Genomic DNA, 24,215 nt, shown 5'->3' with positions numbered 1-24,215 from the left:
ATTGGTGTGAGCCCCATGTGCCTGGCCTTGCCTCGAACAGCAAAAAAATAATTTTGTTAAAACTATTGCAAATATTTACTCTATTGAGTGGCTTTGTCTCTGGTTATTTTCGCAAATGTAAATAAGGGCACTTGTTAGAATATATTTTCTTGAAACCTATACATCTGCAGCGTGCCAAGTCTTGATGCTGCAATTGGCCAAGATGTCTGTCCAAAACAAGCTGTGACTTTAAATAGAACTTGGGAATTGCTGCCAAGATTCTAAACAAGAGATGTGTTGACCATAAATGGTGCTAGAGTAGATGCAGCCATTGGTGTTAATGCTATGATGCAATCAATCATACTTTTAAATGAATATTACTGTAGCTGCCGTTGTTCTCGGACTTTCAGGCTAGCTGCCTTTTCTTTTCAAACAAGCGTCTGTGTTCATGTAAAGTCAAATTCTGATGTAATTGCTGTTGGGCCTATTCTTTAACACCATCTACTTGTTCATCGCACGTTTTCACACACATTTCTTGAGCTGTTTTTGAATTTGACCATCGTTTCATGTTGCCCCAGACTGGCATCTAAATGGCAAGAATCGCTGAACTCGGGCAAATTGGGATTTGGCTCATGCCAATCCCCTGAAATCTGAGCTAAGGAAATATCAGGAGACAGTTTGGTTAATAGCTCAAACTGTTGGGAGATAGTGCCACCTACATCCTGCTCTAGAACACTTTAATTTTTTTTTAAGAGTACCCATTCATTGTTTCCAATTAAGGGGCAATTTAACGTGGCCAATTCACCTAGCCTGCACATCTTTGGGTTGTGGGGGCGAAACCCACGCAAACACGGGCAGTGACCCAGAGCCGGGATCGAACCTGGGACCTCGGCGCCGTGAGGCAGCAGGGCTAACCCACTGCGCCACCGTGTTGCCCCTGAACACTTCTTAAACCAGTCTGGCCAGACGTGCATGGAAAGTATCAAATGTACATGTAGTCCTTTGATTGCTGTCTCAGATCACTTGTGCCCATCTGGATCTAAAGGATGGAGGAATATGGGGAGTGGTGTGTACATACAACAATTGGGAGATAGTGATGTCCATCACAGACAGTGTAAAGCAGTGAATGGCCGCATGAGTGGCCCTCCTTCATCTTAGTGGGCCGCGAAATTGAAATCCGTCTTGTTCGCTAACCATGATCCCGTGAATAAGATTAAATACATGCCGAATATTTTTCTTTTTAAAAAATTACTTTATCAGAGTTATAAAGCCAGAAATCGGGGGCAGACCCCTAATCCAGCTCCTTGCCTGCTCCAAAAACCAATTCCAATTGAATCCCATTCATGCTCCCACACGAGAGACATGCCAGATCCAGGCATTACACCTGACCTCACGCTCATCTTAGCCAAAAGACCGAGAAGCGATCATGCCGAATATTTCACAAGTGTGTTATAGAAAATGCTTAGTCATTTATATATTAATAGAACTATCATCAATCTCAAATGGTAAAATAAGCAAAGTAAATATTTACACTTTGGACACAGAGGGAGTGCACTGCTCTCGCAGTCAGTGTTATGAGCAATCAGCACTCGCCTCGCTTCACTTGCTCTTTCTTTACATGTGTATCACTTCAGTGCTAGCGGTAAACAAAATCTAGGTGGACAGAAATCAGTGGAATGTGGCAACCCCTTTGTGAGCAATGGTTAACAAAGTGTCTCGTGAGCCACACTAAACCCAGATGGACCGCAGGTTGCCCACCACTGGTGTAAAAGTGTGTACTTTACAATGTCCATGTTATACAATCCTCATATTGGATTGGATTGGATTGGATTTGTTTATTGTCACGTGTACCGAGGTACAGTGAAAAGTATTTTTCTGCGAGCAGCTCAACAGATCATTAAGTACATGAGAAGAAAAGGGAATAAAAGAAAATACATAATAGGGCAACACAACATATACAATGTAACTACAAAAGCACTGGCATCGGATGAAGCATACAGGGTGTAGTGTTAATGAAATCAGTCCATAAGAGGGTCATTTAGGAGTCTGGTGACAGTGGGGAAGAAGCTGTTTTTGAGTCTCTTCGTGCGTGTTCTCAGACTTCTGTATCTCCTGCCCGATGGAAGAAGTTGGAAGAGTGAGTAAGCCGGGTGGGAGGGATCTTTGATTATACTGCCCGCTTTCCCCAGGCAGCGGGAGGTGTAGATGGAGTCAATCGATGGGAGGCAGGTTCGTGTGATGGACTGGGCGGTGTTCACGACTCTCTGAAGTTTCTTGTGGTCCTGGGCCGAGCAGTTGCCATACCAGGCTGTGATGCAGCCTGAAAGGATGCTTTCTATGGTGCATCTGTAAAAGTTGTTAAGAGTCAATGTGGACATGCCGAATTTCCTTAGTTTCCTGAGGAAGTATAGGCGCTGTTGTGCTTTTTTGGTGGTAGCGTCGACGTGGGTGGACCAGGACAGATTTTTGGAGATGTGCACCCCTAGGAATTTGAAACTGCTAACCATCTCCACCTCGGCCCCGTTGATGCTGACAGGGGTGTGTACAGTACTTTGCTTCCTGAAGTCAATTACCAGCTCTTTAGTTTTGCTGGCATTGAGGGAGAGATTGTTGTCGCTGCACCACTCCACTAGGTTCTCTATCTCCCTCCTGTATTCGGACTCATCGTTATTCGAGATCCGGCCCACTATGGGCGTATCGTCAGCAAACTTGTCGATGGAGTTGGAACCAAGTTTTGCCACGCAGTCGTGTGTGTACAGGGAGTAGAGTAGGGGGCTAAGTACGCAGCCTTGCGGGGCGCCGGTGTTGAGGACTATTGTGGAGGAGGTGTTGTTGTTCATTCTTACTGATTGTGGTCTGTTGGTCAGAAAATCGAGGATACAGTTGCAGAGTGGGGAGCCAAGTCCTAGGTTTTGGAGCTTTGATATGAGCTTGGCTGGGATTATGGTGTTGAAGGCGGAGCTGTAGTCAATAAATAGGAGTAACCATAAAATATGTTTTATGGTTTGGTGTATTGCAACGGGTAGAGGACCAGCAACTTGGTGAAAGATACTCCTTGGTCTGTCTGAAACTTGCTAGTCTTTCTAGTGCAGAGTGTTACAGACTAGTCCAAAGTCCAGAAGTATGTGCTGAGAAGCCCCAAAGCAATGAGGAAAGGCCACCATTTGAGGCCTTTCAGTTATTGTACACTGAATGGGCTGGAAAATGGATTAAGCCCCTCGGGCTGTCTGTTTTAAATGTAACAAATATTGAAATGTAGGGAGGAACATATAGGGCGCGATCTTCCGGCCACACAGCGCCGGAAAAGCATCTCTGTGGCCGGTGAAAGCCGGGAGACCCCGCTCCCGGAATCCACCCGGCTCGCAACGCCTTGCGAGATTCAATGCAATCTCACGAAATGTTGCAAGGAGCATCCCATCCACAATGGGCGTGATCACCTTATGGCAAAACTGCATATTAGAGTGAGACTTTACTCTAATGTGCAGACTCATGAGGTACCTGAGGCTTCAATCCCTTTGCCTCGGGGCTATTTGGTGGCGTTCTCCACAAACCAGAACCAGACGGAACGGAAACCAGAACCAGACGGAACGGCACTCGTGGGCATCCCCAAGGGGCAGGTGGGTACCCTGGCACTGGTGCCACCTGCATACCCTGGCAGTGCCAGCCTGACTCCATGGCAGTGCCGCCAAGGTGCCAAACTGGCATTTTGTGCGCGCGATCGGGCCGGGGGTTGTCCACCGTGGGTGTTTGGAGGTGTGAGGCGGGATGGGGGACCCTCTCATGTTGCGTTCAGGCTGGGGCGAGGTTGCCTTATTTTTGTTGTGGGCTTCGGAGATCCAGATGCCATTTCATCCCGGTCCCTTGCTACAACGGGCAGTTCCAGCGAGCAGAGCTCCCCGTTATTTAAAAAAAAACAGGGTTCTGTGCGGCATTGACCGCGCGTTCACTGTTCAGGCCCCTTATTCAACACGAGTGGAGTTCAATAGCCATGTCGAGTGCCTGGAAACACACGGCTAAACGTGCTCGCTAGGGAACTTTGTTCCCTTTTGGGAAGATCTCGCCCATAGTTTTGCAATAAAGTGATTTGCACTTCATGTACTTTGTAATTTGTTCTTTTCTGAATAAAGTTTTTGGAAAACATATTTTGGTTGCGAAACACCAGCTGCATTGGGCTGTCGCTTGAGCGCAACCTGGCCGGAGAATACCAGGAGAGGCCTCCGGCAAGTCTCCCAACAGGCTTTGCACCTCCCGGGATGCTCAAGTTCCGCGAAAAGGTCGGAGTCGGAACTCCGCCCCAAATGGGTGGGACCGAATAAAGCTTGCGCGATCCACCGGCCTCCTTCGATTCAGCGACCTCCCCAAGGAGACTGCAGCTGGGCAACGATCAGTGCTGGTGCACACAAAGGTGGACCAGGAGGAACGGCACTGCCTGGGTGCCAGAGTGGCACTGCTATGGGTCAGGGGGCAAGGGAGAGTGGGGGTGGGGGTGGTTTGAAGGGTGGGGGAATGCTGGGCAGGTAATTGGGGGCCTCTGGGAAGTTGGGTGGAGTCCTAGAAGGAAGGTGGTGCTGTAAGGGGGCTTGAGGGGGCCTGAAGTTGGGGGGACCCCCAGGGACCCCATAGCAGGTTGTCCTCACTTTGTGGGGGGGGGGGGGGGTAGTGTCCATGTGTGTGTGGGGTGACATTGCTCAATAGTGGGAGGTGTGGGGGACCCACAAGCTCACTTAGAGATCAGGGCACCCTTTCAAAATGGCGGCCTGATCCTGAGTTCTGCTTCCCGGTGCTAAAGAAAATTCTAAGTGAAAATTCTGGGCTAAACCAGTGAGAAACTCCCCAGGCCCAAAAAGTGACAAAGTGTCATTGAATAGCGGTGGGGAACTCGCCAGCAAAGCTGGTGGAAACTCCCTGAAAAACCCACCACAAATTAAGGGAGAATCGGGCCCTTTGTGACAGGTACACCATGCTCCTTGGGTTGCATGTCACTGTTAAAGCCTTTGGCCTATAGCGTTCACTTCCTAACTAGTTACGCCACAACTGTGTCAAATAAAAATGCTGGCCTAACCAACGATGCCCACATCCTGTGAAAAGAATAATATGAAAAATAAAATTTTGTATAACAGTGAAACTAAGTTGTCTAACACCACGATTAATGGACAGCTGGCAATGAGCTGAAGCAGTAAATTAATCCCTTCTGACTTCACCCGAAGCATTGGATTAAATTGCCTGTTGGAGGGTGTTTGCATTTTCCGATGTGATCTGCAACTGTGGCCACGATTACACTGCACCTGCTGTGTATTATGAATCTTTATTGAATAAAGTGTTGCCAGCTTTAGGGGTGATAAGGAATAACTTGGTGAACAGAAATCCAGATGAAATTTCCACTTGTCGGGGGGGGGGGGGGGGGCTTTCCCTGCTGTGAAGGGAGATTCCACCTAATGGTTTCATTACAGCAGCACAGCCGAGATTGGGCACTCGCCAGCTGAACATGTATGTGTTTCTCTTGTAAAAGATTGTTTTTTTTAAAAAAACAAAACTTTTTTTTGATGGGATGTGCCTGTCACTGGCAAGGGCAGCGTTTGTTACCCATTGCAGGCAATGGGGCTGGAGCCACATGTAGGCCCAACCAGGTAAGAACAGCAGATTTCCTTTCATCAGTGAACCAGATGGCCAATTGCAGACAGTGGGCCTGGAGCTACATGTAGGCCCAACAAGATGAGGACAGCAGATTTCTTTCCATTAGTGAACCACATGGCTTTCAACAGCGATTAGTTTCATGGCCACATTTACTGAGATTAATTTACATTCAGATTAATTTTTTAATTGGCTGAATTTAACTCCCATTGGTTACATGGTGAGATTTGGTGAGTGCTATCTACTGTGCTGCCGTGCCATCTCTTGGGGTCTGAATCTTGCCAGTCTCAAGTGTCTGGCTAAATGAGTATCCATTTAAAACTCACAACCTGATTGGCAGCACAAGCTGATGGAGATGGGTGGCATCCACCCACCCCCTCTATCTCCTCCCCACCTATACTGACCCATAGCAAGCCTGACCGGACTGGCATGGAAATCAGCACGCACATATACACAATTTATTTGAATATTCTGGTTTTAACTTCCAACTGGTCTGTTGCGATTTAAAGATTTCCCTTTGTAACTATTATATTTCTGTGGTGGTATGTATTAGGGGTATTAAGGTATCCTGTGATGCCGAGAGGCTATTGGTGGATAGACACTGGGTCCCGATTGAATCAGCCACCTGCTGGCTCCACCCAGTAAGGCGGAGTATAAGAGCCCGGGTTCTCCCAGCAGCCGCATTCACTGTGCTGCTGGGGAACAAGTCTGCGTAATAAAGCCATCGTTCGACTCCTTCTCATCTCGTCTTGTGAGTGATTGATTGTGCTACAATTTATTACGCGAACGTTTAAGGACATGGAGCTCCGAATCATTTCGGAGTGTCTGCGAATCAGCCCCCACGCGGCAAACTCAGCGGCCACTTTTAAACATTGGTAAGCGTGTTTTCATGGATACCTCCGAACGGCCCCCGGCATACCTACAGAAGATCAGGAAATGCAGGTCTTGCATGCCAGGGTGAGCCCTGAAATCTACATGCTCGTAGAGGATGCGGACGATTTCCAGGCGGCGATCGCCATGCTGATAGGAATCTACGTTCGGCCCGTCAACCAGGTCTACGCACGTCACCAGCTCGCGACGAGACGGCAAATCCCCGGGGAATCGCTGGATGAATTCTACAGTGCGCTGTTAATACTGGGGAGAAACTGCAACTGCCCATCGGTTTTGGCTAACGAACACACCGAGCTACTGGTCCGAGAGGTGTTCGTGGCAGGTATGCTTTCATCCCAAATTCGCCAGCGATTGCTGGAGAGAGACACACTAGGCCTCAAAGAGGCACGGGCCCTCGCGGCCTCGTTCGATGTGGCATCGCAGAACACCCGTGCCTACACCCCCGACCGCGCGGCAGCCCCTTGGACATCGTGGACCCCAGCCACGACCTAACCCCCGGGGGACCCCCCCCCCCCGGCAGGCCTGCGCTGCCAGAGCGGCAGATCACTCGGGGAAGGAGGGGGGGGGGGCGCTGCTACTTTCGTGGGCAGGGGAAACACCCCCGAATGCGCTACCCGGCCCACTCGGCCCTCTGTAAAGGGTGCGGCAAAAAGGGGCACTTTTTAGCAGTATGCGAGGCCCGGGGGGTAGCCGCAATCTCCGGGGGAGAACCCCAAATTAACCCCCCCCCCCCCCCCCCCCCGTCCAGCGATCCAACGGGTGCAACCATCTTGGGTTCCGGACTCCATGCGGGAGGGTTGGGCGCCGCCATTTTGTGCTCCTCCGGCAATGTGTGATCCATGGGCGGCGCCATCTTGTCCACCCCCGACTGTGTGCGACCCGTGGATGCCGCCATCTTGGCTGACGGCTAAGGACCCCGGGATAGACGGCCCCACGGGGCCTGAAGAAAACGCCCTGATGCAGCAACTACGACTGGCTTCTGTGACCCTGGACCAGTCGCGGCCCTGAACGCTCCAAACAGCAACAATGACAGTATTTATAAACGGGTACGAGACGCCCTGCCTGATCGACTCTGGGAGCATGGAGAGTTTTATACACCCCGATACGGTAAGACGCTGTTCCCTTCCGATCCACCCGAGTATTCAAAAAACAATTTCTGGTGGCAGGGTCCCATTCGGTAGAGGTAAAAGGGTTCTGCATCGCGGACCTCACGGTGCAGGGGAGGGAGTTCAAGAACTACCGGCTTTACGTCCTTCCCCACCTCTGTGCTGCCACACTCCTGGGATTGGATTTTCAGTGTAACCTCCAGAGTTTAACGTTTAAATTCGGCGGCACTATACCCCTACTCGCTATCTGCGGCCTCGCGACCCTCAACCCGGATTGCAAACCAGTCGCCACTAGGAGCAGACGGTACAGCGCCCAGGACCGATCTTTTATCCGGTCAGAAGTCCAGCGGCTGCTGAGGGAAGGCATAATCCAGGCCAGCAATAGTCCCTGGAGAGCTCAGGTGGTAGTTACAAAGACCGGGGAGAAGCAGAGGATGGTCATAGACTATAGTCAAACCATCAATAGGTACACGCAGCTGGAAGCGTACCCTCTCCCCTGCATATCCAACATGGTGATCCGGATTGCACAGTACAAGGTCTTTTCCATGGTGGACCTTAAGTCCATCTATCACCAGCTCCCCATCCGCCCAAGCGACCGTAAATACACTGCTTTTGAAGCAGATGGGAGGCTCTATCACTTTTTAAGGGTTCCATTCGGCGTCACTAACGGGGTCTCGGTCTTCCAACGGGAGATGGACCGAATGGTTGACTGGTACGGTTTGCGGGCCACGTTTCCGTACCTTGACAACGTCACCATCTGCGGTCACGACCAGCAGGACCACAACGCCAACCTCCGCAAATTCCTCCAGACCGCAAACGACCTGAATCTCACATACAACAGGGAGAAATGCGTGTTTAGCACCGACCGTCTAGCCATCCTCGGCAACGTAGTGCGAAATGGAGTGATCGGCCCAGACCCCGACCGCATGCGCCCCCTCATGGAGTTCCCCCTCCCCCACTTCTCCAAGGCCCTGAAACGCTGCCTGGGCTTTTTCTCTTATTACACCCAGTGGGTTCCCAACTACGCGGAGAAGGCCCGTCCGCTAATCCAGTCCACGGTTTTTCCCCTGTCGACAGAGGCCCGCCAGGCCTTCAGCCGCATCAAAGCGGATATCGCAAAGGCCACGATGCACGCGATCGACGAGTCCCTACCCTTCCAAATCGAGAGCGACACGTCCGACGTAGCTCTGGCGGCAACCCTCAACCAAGCGGGCAGACCCGTGGCCTTCTTTTCACGCACCCTCCACGCTTCAGAAATCCGCCACTCCTCAGTGGAAAAGGAAGCCCAGGCCATAGTGGAAGCTGTGCGGCATTGGAGGCATTACCTGGCCGGTAGGGGATTCACTCTCTTCACTGACCAACGGTCGGTTGCCTTCATGTTCGGATAATGCACAGCGGGGCAAGATCAAGAACGACAAGAGGTGGAGGATCGAACTCTCCACTTATAAATATGATATCTTGTATCGTCCCGGAAAGCTGAACGAGCCTTCTGATGCCCTATCCCGCGGCACATGTGGCAATGCACAAGTGGACCGGCTCCAAACCCTCCACGAGGACCTCTGCCACCTGGGGGCCACTCGGTTCTATCACTTCGTAAAGACCCGCAACCTGCCCTACTCCATCGAGGCGGTCAGGACCGCCACCAGGAACTGCCAGATCTGCGCAGAGTGCAAGCCGCATTTCTACCGGCCAGATAAAGTGTACCTGATAAAGGCTTCCCGTCCCTTTGAACACCTCAGTCTGGACTTCAAAGGCCCCCTCCCCTCCACCGACCGCAACACGTATTTCCTGAACGTGATTGACGAATACTCCCGGTTCCCATTCGCCATCCCCTGTCCCGACATGACCGCGGCCACTGTCATTTGAGCCCTCGGCACCATGTTTACACTGTTCGTTTTACCGCCTACATACATAGCGATAGGGGGTCCTCCTTCATGAGCGACGAACTGCGTCAATTCCTGCTCAGCAAGGGCATCGCTTCGAGCAGGATGACCAGTTACAACTCCCAGGGGAACGGTCAAATAGAGAGGGAGAACAGAACGGTCTGGAAGACCGTCCTGCTGGCCCTACGGTCCAGAAGTCTCCCAGTTTCCCGCTGGCAGGAAGTCCTCCCGGACACCCTCCACTCCATCCGGTCGCTGCTGTGTACAACAAAGAATCCAACACCTCACAAACGCCTCCTTGTCTTCCCGAGGAAGTCCTCCTCCGGAACGTCACTTCCGACCTGGCTGGCAGCCCCGGGACCCATCCTGCTCCGAAAGCATGTGCGGACGCACAAATCAGACCTGTTGGTTGAGAGGGTTCATCTCCTCCACGCGAACCCTCAATACGCCTACGTGGTGTACCCCGACGGCCAACAGGACACGTCTCCCTGCGGGACCTGGCACCCGCCGGAGCTCCCCCCCCCCCCCCCAGCACCAGTGACCCCCTCTGGAGCCCCCCCCCCCCAACACCAATCACCGCCTCCCTCCCACCAGCGCACCCCACAGCCGCCCCCTTCCCGGGTGGATCGGTCCTTCCCCCGGCCCCGAATAGGGGTATTGGAGCCGGAAGAGGCATCGCGAGGCTCCCAGAGACGACGGGGCTCGAACCAGCGCCTGCATCACCACCGGGGCTAAGACGATCGGCGAGGACGACCAGGGCACCCATTCGACTCATCGAATCAGTATAGTAAAGCAAGAAATGCCTCTGTAAATAGTTTTTTTAGGTTGCCCAGTAAAAGCGGCATTGTAAGTACTACTAGTAGTTGATATCGGAGCATAGCCGCCGTGTTAGCGGCATCCTAGGTACCGACTCTGGAAACCCCTACCACCATACGGCCCACTACCCCGCCGGGTCCTTTTTTAACAAGGGGTGAATGTGGTGGTATGTATTGGATTATGCCACTGGAGTACAAATCCTGCGGTATTGCATTCAAATCCCAATATGAAATGGTTTAATTAGGTAAGTGCAGGGAAGGTGTCTCCACTAATAATGGGGGGGGGGGGGGGGAGATCAACCCATTACTAATTAAAATTCTGTTTATCTTCTCCTCAAATTCACTCATTATTCCGGCATCCACCGCACTCTGGGGGCTAGTGAATTCCACAGATTCATGGCCCTTTTTAAGACCTCTCATTCTAGATTGCCCCACAAGTGGAGGGCGGCACAGTAGCACAGTGGTTAGCACTGTTGCTTCACAGTGCCGGGGTCCCAGGTTCGATTCCCGGCTTGGGTCACTGTCTGTGCGGAGTCTGCATGATCTCCCTGTGTCTGCATAGGTTGCCTCCGGGTGCTCCGGTTTCCTCCCACAAGCCCTGAAAGACGTGCTGTTAGGTAATTCGGACATTCTGAATTCTCCCTCAGTGTACCCGAACATTGCGCCGGAATGTAGAGACTAGGGGTTTTTCACAGTAACTTCATTGCATTGTTAATTTTAAGTTGTGATAATAAAGATTATTATTATCTGCTCTACGTCAATATCTTTTATTAACTCGTATGCCTCAATCTTCTAAATGTGGTAATGTCACTGGACTAGAATGCAGAAGCCCAGGCTAATGCTCAGGAGTCATGAGTTCAATTCCCTTCAAGGCAACGGGTGGAATTTAAATGTATCAAATGAATAATTCCAGAAGGGAAAGCTAGTCTCGGCAGTGGTGGACATGAAAGTATCCCTGGCTGCTGTAAAAATCCAGCTGGATGTCCTTCAGGGAAGGAAATCTGCCACCCTTCCCCCAGTCTGGCCTACGTGACTCGAAGCCTAGAGCAATGTGGTTGACTTGAAACTAACTGCCCTCTGGGGAAATTGGGTTGGGTAACACTGTGCAGAGAAGCCCACATCCCATGAAAGGATCACGGAAAAAGTTGGGGAATTGAATTTAGTAAATCTGTGAGTTGAAATAACCATGGAAGCTGATGGGTTGTTGTAAAAACCTGATGAGTTAATTAATGCTCTTGAGGGAGGGAACCTGCCTCAAATGTGCATCCTTCCTCTAAAGTTTAGATTCAAATGTCTGTTCTGTCCACACACACGATCATTGTTTAACATTTTATGTTTTCATTACAGGATGTGGAAAAGGAAAGGGAGCCACAGAAAATACTTACGAAAGAGGAGATCAAGCAGAAGATTGAAGCCTATAACTCAACAGCAACAAACTGGTTAAAAATGACCCTGGTAGGTGAAAGCGGATGGCTGGTAATGTTGGCAAATGTTTAGCCGTCAAGATCCAAGTACTCTGTCTGGTATTGCTGAAAAGAGAGACACGTTGATGGAAGTTTTTCCATTTGCGCAAAGGGAGACACATTGATGGAAGTTTTTCCATTTGCGCTCATTGGGACAAATACAAGAATGCCAAATTTCATACGATCACAACTACTTATACTACAGGAGAAGTGGGTGCTGATTGGTTGGCAAGTTGATACTGACAGGCTAAGGGGTTGCTGTGGAGAAAGCAAGTGGGATCCGTACACTCTCTTTAGCCTCAAATAGTGGGCACCAAAGTAAAATTGCTGGCCCACTACATTTATATAGGGCCCTACATGTAGCGACCACCCAAAGTATTTTGCAGGACTATAATTGGGCAAAAGTTGATACCAAGGTGGAGATGACCAAAATCTTCATTGAAAAGAGTTTTTATGTAGCATCTTAATAGGAGGAAGAAGCGGTATAGAGAACATCCTTTTGGAGCTTTTAAGGCCCAGGTAGCTGAAGAAATGGATACCCAAGTTACTTGTTAGTAGCTTGGGGGTTGAACGTTTCTCCTGTGGCAAGGCAAGGCCTATCTAAAATTTCTTTTCGATTATCAGGCCTAATCCTCTCCATAACGGTGATCTTGGGACTTAAAAAAAGGCAAGGAATTAGCTGGCTATTTTCCCCTCTTTAAAGGCCAAGCTTTTGGAGACACTGACGTAGTGGTGATGTAATTAGACCAGTAATCCCGAGGGGGCACGGTGGTGCAGTGGTTAGCACTGTTGTCTTATGGCGCCAAGGACCCGGGTTTGATCCCGGACCCGGGTCACTGTCAGTGCGGTGTTTGTGCATTCTCCAAGTGTCTCGAGGAATTAAGGGCTATGGAGAGAGAGCGGGTAAATGGAGTTGAAATCAGCCATGATTGAATGGTGGAGTGGACTCGATGGGCCGAATGGCCTTACTTCCGCTCCTATGTCTTATGGTCTTATGGTCTGAGTGGGTCCCAGGCTGGGGTCATGGATTCAAATCCGCCGAAGGAAGCTGGTGGAATTTAATATTCAGTTAATACGTCCGGAATTGAAAGCTAGTCTTGTTCATTGTAATCATGGCAACTATCACTGATTGTTGTAAAAGTCCATCTGTTTCTCTAATGTCCTGTTTTAAGGAAGGAAATCTTCCGCCCTTACCTGGTCTGTCCTACATGAAACTCCTGACCAACAGCAGTGTGGTTGACACTTAACTCTGAAATGGCCCAGCAAGCCAATCAGTTCAAGAGCATTTAGGGATGGGCAATAAATGCTGGCCTTGGCAGTGACTCCCACATCCCATGAAAGAAAGAAAAAATACTGTGGTCAGCAGTGAAGGAACTGTGCCTGCTATTCATCAGGGTGACCGCTACCCATCATGGGCATTTTAACAGAACAGTGTTCTGGCATGTGTGAGCAGGAGAAGCAACAGGATGGCTCTTCAACCAACCGGAGTAAAGGATTCTCATTGAGACAAGCAGAGCCTAAAGCAGGAAGAATAAGTTAGATTTAAATCAGATATCGAAAGCAAAATAGAGGGGGTAGGAAAGATGGTATTAGGAGAGAGGATAAAAGTCACAAAGGAAAAAGTGGGGGGGAAAAAAGCTATATTAATTAAATAAAGTTTGGTTGTAATTATGATTTATCACACCATTAAAATTTTACTTGCACACTTTGTGTCAACCGTAAATTTTTCCACTGTGTTTATTGGGTAAGTAGTGGGTAGGTACACGAGTCAATCAGTACTGTTGTAGCTGCCCGTGGAGGAGCATGGTAACTTGGCCCTCAGTTTCTGGATTGCTGCATTAAACTCTACATGTGAGTTCTCCAGAAGCTGTTGGCTGATTTGCTCCACTAATAACAGGGAAAGCTGCTGGCTCTGCTTTTAATCATGTCACAACATTTTAAACACCGTCTGCCATCATGGTCTGAATTCTCAGGATGGTAAATGCTCAACGCCTGTCATCTGGAGAGTGAACAGGGATAGTCTTTTGAATTGGGGCTTGGGGAGGACACCCCCCACCCCAGTATGGATGGAAGTCCCACCTGCTGCCTATCAATGCTCATTAAAGAATGAAATAGCAGGAGGCCTGTCGGAGTGCTGACTGACCCTCCGGATGATTGGCACCGAATGCTTGCCATTCAGGCCAGTGCTGCCTGACGTCCACTGAGGTATTTCATAGATTTTACAGTGCAGAAGGAGGCCATTCAGCCCATCGAGTCTGCACCGGCTCTTTGAAAGAGCACCCTACCCAAGCCCACATCTCCACCATCCCCATAACCCAGTAACCCCACCCAACACTAAGAGCAATTTTGGACACTAAGGGCAATTTATCATGGCCAATCCACCTAACCTGCACATCTTTGGACTGTGGGAGGAAACCGGAGCACCCGGAGGAAACCCACGCACACACAGGGAGAACGTGCAGACTCCGCACAGACAGTGAACCAAGCCGGGAATCGAACCTGGGATCCTGGAGCTGTGAAGCAATTGTGCTAACCACTGTGCTATCGTGCTGCCCCTTCACTGAGACAGCTGAAACCGGCTGCTTTATAATTCAATTTATTGCTGGTTCCATCAGCTAGGTCCATGTCAAATGGGAACAGTGTCATAGCGAGGGCGTTTAGCCGCGTGGTTCCTGGCACGCTCAGTGCCGAGAAATGCAACGCTCTTAAACGGCACCCAGGTTAGATAGGGGGCCTCAGTGGGGAATGCGGAAAGCCTCTTTTTGTGCACCACTCGCCGGAACTCCTTAGTGTAGCGAGAAATCGGACACCATTTTTAAATCTCTGGAGCCCAAGGTGATTTCCAGGCAATTTAACATGTCCAATCCACCTTACCTGCACATCTGTGGACTGAAAGGAAATCGGAGCACCCAGAGGAAACTCATGCAAACTCTCTGGGCAGAACCTCTTTCCTTGTTCTACCTATGTCGTTGGTATCTACATGGACCACAACAACAGGATCCTTCCCCCTGTCATTGCAGGTTCCTCTGCAGCCTGGCAACGGGCAGGCAGCACAGCTGCCTGGACACTTGCCCTTTGCTGCAGAGAGTAGTGTCAATACCCTCTCTATCCTGTTCCCTACTACTGAACATAGAACATACAGTGCAGAAGGAGGCCATTCGGCCCATTGGGTCTGCACCGAACCACTTAAGCCCTCACTTCCACCCTATCCCCGTAACCCAATATTCCCTCCTAACCTTTTTGGTCACTAAGGGCAATTGATCATGGATAATCCACCTAACCTGCACGTCTTTGGACTGTGGGAGGAAACCGGAGCACCCGGAGGAAACCCACGTAGACACTGGGAGAATGTGCAGACTCCGTACAGACAAATACCCAGTGGGGAATCGAACCTGGGACCCTGCCGCTGTGAAGCCACAGTGCTATCCACTTCCTGTAACTCAGTGCCATGGTCAGTCAGCTTATCCACCCTGTAGCCTCCAGTCTCATCCAAACAAGCTGAGAGAACCTCCAACCTGTTGGACAATTGTAGAGACTGACCCCTGCCCTCTGGGTCCCCTTACCTGCCTCCTGCCTCAGCTAAGTCACACGCTCCTTTCCCTGACGACTTTCCAAACCAAAAGGTTCTATCCTAAGGACTGTGAGCGTCTTCTGAAACGAAGCTTCCAGGTAACACTCCCCCTCCTTCATGTGTTGCAGTGTTCGCAGCTCAGCCTCCACCTCAATGACTCTAAGCCGAAGCTCCTCAAGCCACAGGCATTTACCTCCGACCTGCTTGCCCTGGATAACACGAGTATCCATGAGCTCCCACATGCTGCAGCCTCGACACATCACCTGTCCTGCCAAACTTAGAATCTTTAACTCATCACTTTATTCAATTACTTACTTATTTTCTTGTCGCTGTTAAGTAATCTCATCAAAAACTGCAGGACAAATTTAAACTTTGGGGAATGTAAACCTTGATCACTTAATGGATATTTACCAGATAGCCACCAACAGCTCACCACCTCCTTTTCAGAACAGCAGAAACCAATTCCTACAGGATGGAAACATTTGAAAACCACAGGAGTACCGCCTACCCTTCTCACCCAATGTCCGTGGTAGCAGAGAGAGAGAGAGAGAGAGCGGGGGAGAAAACTTTGATGGAAAGAGGAATGGAGAGGGAGAGAACAGTTGGAGGTTAATGGCTGGCGTGGTGGTGGGGGTGTTGGGACTCGTGGGGAGGGGACAGATTAAGGCAGGCATTGTATTAGACATTCAGCAAAATATTTAAACACTGGCAGCATTGATCTGCTTCTCCCACTCCGAGTGCCTGCAAAATGCAAATTGGGCAGCTCCGAGTGAAAGGTGAAGGCCTCCCAGAGGCTCAGTTGCATTGCCTCCGCTGTGCACAAATTGTGTTGGAAAGGCTTTTCTTACAGTTACCAACCCTCCAGGGCTGACCTGGGAGTCTCCAGGAACTGACGGCGCGATTCTCCGATCGAGGGACAGAGGGCGTGATTCTCCGAAATGGAGGCAGAGTGTTCGCGCCGTCGTGAACACCGTCGAGGTTCACGACGGCGCGGAACAGCCCCTATCCCGACCGATTCGGGGCCCGATAATGGGCTAAGAGCGGCGCCGTGTCATTTACGTGCACCAGGCCTTGGCGCCGCGTAAAGGCGGCGCCGCATACATGACGCGGCCGGCGCCGCATAACTGGTGTCACCTGCGCATGCGTGGTTGCCGTCCTCCCCGAGTCCGCCCCGCAAGAAGATGTCAGACCTTGCGGGGCTGCGGAAGAAAGGAGGTCCTCCTTCAGAGAGGACGGCCCAACGATCGGTGGGCACCGATCGCGGGCCACACCCCATTTCAGGCCGCCCCCCGCAGCGTTCCTGCGCTGTTCCCGCCGGCAGCGACCAGGTGTGGACAGCGCCGGGGGGAACCCGCCGTTTTGGGCTGGCCGCTCGGCCCATCCGGGGTGCCGGAGAATCGCCATTTTGGGTGTCTCGGGCGATTCTCCGGCCTGCGCCGAGCGGAACTTGACGGGGCCGTTCTCGCCGCTTGGGAGAATCACCGGAGGGCATCGCGGGAAAATTTGGCGACCCAGGCGATTCTCCCAACCGGCGCGGGAGCGGAGAATCGTGGCCAGAGTGTCCACACCGCGGTGAACGCCGTCGCGTTTCACGACAACGCGAAACGGGGGCCAGGACGGCGCTGGAGCAGTTCATGCCGCTCCAGCCTCACTGCCTGCCGTGCACTGGGGGCGGCGCCAACCCGTGCGTGCGCAGTGGCGACGCGCCAACCCGCGCAGGCGCGGTGGGTTGACAGAACGTGCCGGCGCAACTTGGCGCGGGGGTTCTGGGGCCGGATGCGTAACAAAGTAGGCCCGGGGGGGGGGGGGAGGGAGGAGGGGGGGGGGGGAAGAGAGAGAGAGAGAGAGAGAGAGAGGCCGGCCTGCCGACCCCATCGGAGCCCCCCCCCCCCCCCGGGACGGATCCACCCCCCCTCTCCACAGGCCACCCCCCAACCCTTCGCGCAGAGTTCCCGCTGGCAGCGACCAGGTGTGGACGGCGCCGGCGGGACTCTGCTTTTTCCGTGTGGCTGCTTGGACCATCCGGGCCGGAGAATCACCAGGATGGATGAGTTGGCCGACAAGTGGCTGGAGTGTGGGGGCAAGTCATGTGTTGAAATCTCCAGGAATCACAGTTGGCAACCCTATCAGTCACTTATGATTAATCTGAAAAAAAAATGTATTTTCTTCCAAACATTCAAAAAGTACGAAGACATGAATCAAAAAACATTATCAACACCCCACAGTTCACAGTTTGTGCAAGTTTTTCCCCTTTTCACCCCCTCACCCACCCGCAACAAACAATTCCTCAAACGTTGCCATGAACAGTCCTCACTTCGTCTCAAAGCCCTCCGCTGATCCCCTCAACTCAAACTTGATCTTTTTCAGCCGGAGGAAGTTGTATAAATCCCCCAGCCAGGCCGCCACCTCTGGTGGCTGGTTGACAATCCAGCAGAATCTTCGCCGAGCAATAAGGGGCCTTCTCAGGTTACAAGTTGATGTCGGAAAGAGTGAGATGTTTCCAGTTAATGCGGTGGGTCAGGGAGCCAATTAGGGGGTGTTGCCATTTAGGGTAGCCAGGGACAGGTTCAGGTATCTGGGGTCCAGGTGATGGGGGAAGTGGTCAGCAATGCACAGTGGAAGCTGACAACGTTGGTGGGGGAGGTTAGGTGGGTACATTAGGAGATGGGATGCACTACATCCGACATTGGCGGGGAGGGTCCAGGTGGTTAAAATGAACGTTCTGCCAAGATTCCTGTTTGTATTCCAGACCCTCCCAATCTTCATCCCAAAAGCCTTTTCTCGGAAATTGGATGTAGCGATCTCCGAGTTTATTTTGGCGGGGAAGGTACCTAGGGTGAGGAGGGCCCTGTTACAGAGGCAGAAAGGGGAATTGACGCTACCAAACCTGCTGCAATACTACGAGGCGGCAAGTGTGGAGAAGGTGAGATGGTGGTGGTAAGGAGAGGAGTTAGAAATGGAGGCAGGGTCCTGAAGAGGGTCCAGCCTGAGGGCCATGGTGACGGCGTTGCTTCTGCTGGCACTGGGGAGGTGCCCGGTGGTGCAGTCCACAATTAGGGTGTTGGACCAGTTGAGGAGACACTTTAGGATGGAGAGGATGTTGGTGCTGACAGCGTTGTGTGGGAACCATGGGTTTAAGCCGGGGAAGACGGACGGCATGTATAAGAAGTGGAGGGAGGTGGGTGTGGTGAGGGCGAGGGATCTATACCTGGAGGAGAAGTTTGCAGGGCTGGAAGAGCTGTGGGAGAGGATGGAGTTGTCGAAAGAAAGAGCGTTCAGGTATATGCAAGTGTGGAATTTTGCGCAAAAAGAATGGAGAGTAATTCCCAAGCTGCCGGAGTATACCCTGTTGGAGCTGTTGGTGCTCCCGGATGTGGAAGGGGAGGGCAGGACTGGGAATATAAGTGGCTGGGGGCGCGCAGGTGGCGAGGATTAAGAATAAGTGTAAGGAGAAGCTGTGGGGTGAGGGGGTGGATAGAATGGGCCGATCTTCCTACATCTCCTTTGCTGCTGGTGGAACTCTTCTCTAATGAGTGCCATCAACTGCTCCATCTGGGACTTTCCAACTTGCGATAGCCCTTCCACCACCTTCACAATTGTTGCTGCGCCACAGGTCTCCTCCAATTCCTTGGCCAGGTTATCAATCTTTTTCTGCCAGGTCTGGTAACCAGCAGACATGCCACCTACAGGGAGAACTCCACCACCACACCTTCAGCTCTCCTGTCAAAATTACCCCACTTTCAGTGAAAAGAACATTGAGCTGGAACTGCCCCGTGTCCGACCACCGGAAGTACCACTTATGGTTAAAATGAGACCATTTATTTGTATTTGGCCTTGGCAGTAATGTGAGGCAATCTGATTATCTCTGACCTAGAAACCGGAGAGTGGGTAGATCATCAGCTGGTCAAAGCTGCTATTTGTAACTGTAACCTCTGATGTTAAACAAGCAGAATGACTTCTGCCCTATCAGCACGCATGCCTGCCAAAGTCTAATTGAATTACGTCAGTTCACTCTGACTGATCAGAAGCAAATCTCCCCAGATTTTTATCTCCCCAGATGTTACAAGCTCTGTTTCACTCTTCAAATTAATAAAATGATCAGGTTAGATTTTGCTTCAGTCACCTATAAACAGACCCTAATGCTACAATTACACATCCCGAGCTATGAAGATTTATTATTTTTCAAAGCAGTATTTGTGTTAAAATGCTTGGAACAGTATCGTAGAGCTTTGTAATCAGTTATAGATGCTGGCTCAAGTCTGGCTTTTAATCATGAGGGGTCTGGACAGAGTTGGAAAGAGAAAAATTGTTCAGTTTCTACTGGTGGACAGCTGGGAAACCAGAGGGGCACAGATTTACGATAATTGGCAAAAGCGGCTCAGATTTACGATATTGGCAAAAGCGGCAGTGAAGGCATGAGAAAAAACATTTCACACAGCAAGTGATTAAGATACAGAATGCGCTGCCTGAGAGCATGGTGGAGGCAGGTTCAAACGAGCCACTTGTGCGGGAATCCGCAAACGGAGAATGTAGAGGGTTGCGGTGAGGAAGCAAGGCAATGGAACTTGGCGGATTGCTGTATTGGAAAGCTGGTGTAGATGCGATGGGCTGAATGGCCCTCTCCTGTGCTGTAATACTGTAATGCGGGGCAGGAGTGTGACGGAATAATGTCTACTTACCTGGATGAGTGCAACTCCCAACAACACTCGAGAAGCTTGACACCATCCAAGACAAAGCAACCTGCTTATTTGGCACCTCATCCACCACCTTCAACATTGCGCTGGTGGAGGAGCGCACAGTGACAGCAGTGTGTACCATCTCCAAGATGCACTGCAGAAACCAGGGATCCTTTGACAACACCTTCCAACTACCTCTGGCACCTAGATGGACAAAGGCAGCTGATACATGGGAACACCACCACCTGGAGTTTCCTCTAAGCCACACATCATCCTGACTTGGAAAGATATCAGTTCCATCACTGTCGTTAGGTCAAAATCCTGGAACTCCCTCCCTAACAGCACTGTGGATGCATCTACACCACATGGACTGCAGTGGTTCAAGAAGGCAGCTCAGCACCACCTACTCGAGGGCAGTTAGGGATGGACAACAAATGCTGGCCGAGCCAGCGACACCCATATCCCATGAACAAATAAAAGAAATAAGAATTTTGTGATTGTGTTGTGATTAAATTAAATGCGCAGAACGGTATGCATATTCACTGGGAAGTTGTTTTCATCCTTTGTATTTTCCTCTCCACGTTTCCCCCAAATAATTGCACTGATTGTTTAAAAACTGTGCCTCGGTTCCACTTGGGTCTTAACCAAAGAGTCTGACTGAATTGTGGACAAGAACAGTGTCCAATATTGTGCGGAGTGTAACACCAACAGACAATGGCCATTTGGAGGATGACAGGCTCTTTGGCTTTACTTCATTTTCTCGACCTGCTCCGCTTCGTTGGGGAAGAGAGAGGGAGGGGGAGAGATTTTGCAGCACTCTGGGGTAGGGGAATGGGATTAATTGCATAGCTCTAGCGTCAACATGGACATGATGGGCTATTGTGGTATCATTTTCTAGAGTCCAGATGGTACAGTTGTATCTCAACCAGCTATGTTCGAGGATTATTATTTTAAAAGTTCGGAATTGGTCAATTGAGGGCATGATAAGAATGGGAGCTGATAGTATTTGTGTTGATGTTGAAGAGTTGCACTCACTGAATTTACACCGTGCCTTTTAACATAGTGAAAATTTCCAAAGAGCTTAAGTCCGATTCTTTGACAATGTAAGTGTAGTGAGGCAGGGTGCTTTGCGGAGATGCATAGATGGTGGGCGAAGGGAAGGGACTACATGTGAGATGAAATGGGCTAGGAGGAAACTCGAGTGGAGCATAAGAAAATGAATGGCCAGTTTCTGTGCTGTAAAGTCTATATATAATTCTACTTAATATCACGAGATGACACCTCCTCCTGATAATCACACCACATCCTAAAAGATTCTACCCTTTTATATCAATTCTAATGCTTGGGGTTGCTGGGTTACGGGGACAGGATGGTGGTGTGGGGTTAAGTGGGATGCTCTTTCCAAAGAAAGTGCAGACTCGATCGGCTGAATGGCCTCCTGCACTGTAAATTCTATGTAATGATGAGCCGTGTGTATGAAATCCTGGAAACACAATTTTCTTTTCCTTTGTAGAATTCAAATGAAGTATACACTGGTTTTATCAAAGTTCGGATGGACTTGCGCAGGCCCATTACCATCCGCTCCGCAGCCACGAAAGGCAACCGTCTGTACAATAACAATAATGAGACTGCCTTCTACATGCCCAAGGATACTACGAACACTCTCCACATCAGCAGCAGCAATACTGTGAAGGAAGTCATTGAGGCCTTGCTGAAGAAGTTCACTGTTGCTGATAACCCTGCCAAGTTTGCACTCTTCAAGCAGTCGCGCAAGAAAGAGGAAGGTAAGGCGTACTGCTGTGAAACACAAGTTGTCATAACAACTCTACTCTTTTTTTTAAAAAAGGGCATGCGAAGCAAGGACTTGCATTTGTGTAGTGCCATTCACAACCTCCAGAGGCCCCAAAGCCCTTCGCAGTTAGCGAAGTACTATTTAAAGTGTATTCAGTATTGCAGCATGGGAAATGTGGTAGTCAATTGGCACACAGCAAGCGCCATACACACTAATATAGTAATGACCAGACAATCTGGGGGGTGGGGTTTGTGTCGGTTGAGGGAGAAATATTGATCAAGACAATGGGGCAATCTCTTCCCTGCTCTTTTTCTCTTTGCTCTTCTTCAAAGTATCTGTTGCAGGATCTTCCACCTTCACGTGAGAGGGTAGACAGGATCTCTATGGTATGTCTGACCTGAAAGACAATGCTGCACTCCCTCAGCACTGCACTAGGAATATCAGCATAGATTTTTCGTACAACTGAAGCAACCGATTTTAAGGACATTTTCTGTCCCAATATTTTGCTCTCCTTTTCTATCACCACCTACACATGTAAATGTCAGGAAGGAAAAAAAAATCATAATTCTTTGCAAATGTGATTGGAACAAATCAACCAAATTGTCCATTCTGTACCTGCTAACTTTAGTATATAAAGGTAAGCCTGATTCCTTCTGTTGGCAGCTTCTTGTAATTTTATTCATTATACTTTAAGGATTAAATATAATGCAGTACTTTTTATATCTTTAAAAAGCCTGAAGGTAGTAAATTTGGTGAATAAAAGGTCTATTCAGGCCCAAATTACTTTAGCTTTATTCTTGAATGAAAACACTGTAAACTGGGAATGGTGACATTTGGGGAGAAAGCAGTAGTGTTATTGTTCTACTTGAGAACAGAAAATGCTCCCTCTGGGATATGAGAAAGACAGACTTGTTTTCTAAATGGTTCTGTATTAAATGTTGTGGTGGGGGAACTGCAGGGTCTTTCTTTCAGATTAATTGACATGAACCAAATGGCAGCCTTCATCTCTTTTCTCCCAACCCCCAGCTAGCTCGGTGCCTGACGAACACACAAAAACCCATCACCCCGTAAAAGTATCTCATTCCAGCTCCTCGAGACTCGCCTGTGAGCTCTCTGATTCAATTGACGTTTTGCGCACTTTTTTTTTCTCCCCTCCAGTTGAGAATCATCCCACTTAACTTAAAAAAAATAAAAAATGAACCCACCACATTGACAAAAAGCAAAGATTGGGTCTCTCCAGCTGGGGTAGAGGTCAACCAGCTTAAACCACATGGCCAACGACTACATAGTAGCATTAAACTTGCCCAAGAGGACATCCCATCTGTTTGGGTCATGGCTTAAGGCAAAAGACTCTGCAGGCCCCCCCCCCCCCCGCCCCCGCCCCCGTGTGATTGGCTGACTCTTCAACCTCCCTTCAAGTGACATGGTTACCTTGACAATGATTTACTATAACCCAATCCACACCAAGTCCCATCCACCCATCAGTTCTGTGCTCCACATAAGAATGTGGAAGCACTGAATCCAGTAGCTACTAGGGGTTTGTGGGACATTTTCTCCAGCTCCCCCAGCACTAGCCAAAGGGTTGTGGTCCACGATGGTCTTTCAGGTGAACCAGGGGTCCAAAGAAAACAGGCCCCTGGTGCGCAACTCCACAGCTGCGACCATAACGAGAAAAAGGACAAGAACCATCAGCTTCACCAGTCGCATAATGTCACGCTACCAGACCAGTTCCTGGATGCGTGACACCAGCACAGACAGCAACAATGTGGATCTGCGAGCAAGATTTATGTTTTACAACAGCAGGATCAGTGCTGTGGCGACAAAACAAAGAAGAAAAACTGGCTGAGGTAGAGCCTGGAATCAGATTCATCTCCTTGGTGTCGCGTCAAAAGCAGCACTATTCTTCCCAATCTTTGTGTTGCCTATCAATAGGTATCTTTTATGTTAAAACCAACTTTAATTTAAACACCGAATTAACCACATTAGCAACAAAGAAATACCTTTACAGAAAACAGTTACAACAGTTCTTAAGTAAAAGGAAAAACTTTTACTTCCTCCCTACACCTGTCACTATATATTGCAATTAAGCAAACCAATATTGTTTAAATACCACATCAGGTTTACTTGTGCAGAGCCCTGGGAGAGAACCTTTCAGGAGCAAACTGAAAGACACTTCTCGGCAGACTAAAATCCTATGGCAAACTGAAACTACAGACACACCTGGCTCCTCCCTTAATTTTTTAAAATAAATTGAGTATCCATTCATTTTTGTCCAACTAAGGGGCAATTTAGTGTGGCCAATCCACCTACCCTGCACATCATTGGGTTGTGGGGGTGAAACCTACGCAAACAGGAGGAGAATGTGCAAACTCCATACGGACAGTGAACCAGGGCTGGGATCGAACCTG

General features: G+C 49.8%; 1 protein-coding gene across 3 annotated transcripts in view; it reads left to right on the top strand.

Annotated features, from left to right (window-relative positions):
- Positions 1-24,215, top strand: part of rassf3 (Ras association domain family member 3) — a 289,232-nt gene that overhangs the window by 250,585 nt on the left and 14,432 nt on the right. For all 3 annotated transcript variants that reach the window (XM_072484991.1, XM_072484993.1, XM_072484992.1), the window contains 2 exons: positions 11,653-11,760; positions 21,529-21,799. In XM_072484991.1, the coding sequence (XP_072341092.1) occupies positions 11,653-11,760; positions 21,529-21,799 (379 nt within the window). The remainder of the gene's footprint in view (positions 1-11,652; positions 11,761-21,528; positions 21,800-24,215) is intronic.

The sequence above is a fragment of the Scyliorhinus torazame genome, chromosome 19 (assembly GCF_047496885.1).
Source record: "Scyliorhinus torazame isolate Kashiwa2021f chromosome 19, sScyTor2.1, whole genome shotgun sequence".
Classification (NCBI taxonomy): domain Eukaryota; kingdom Metazoa; phylum Chordata; class Chondrichthyes; order Carcharhiniformes; family Scyliorhinidae; genus Scyliorhinus; species Scyliorhinus torazame.
Note: the sequence above shows the minus strand (reverse complement) of the source record. Positions and strands in the feature narration are given on the sequence as shown.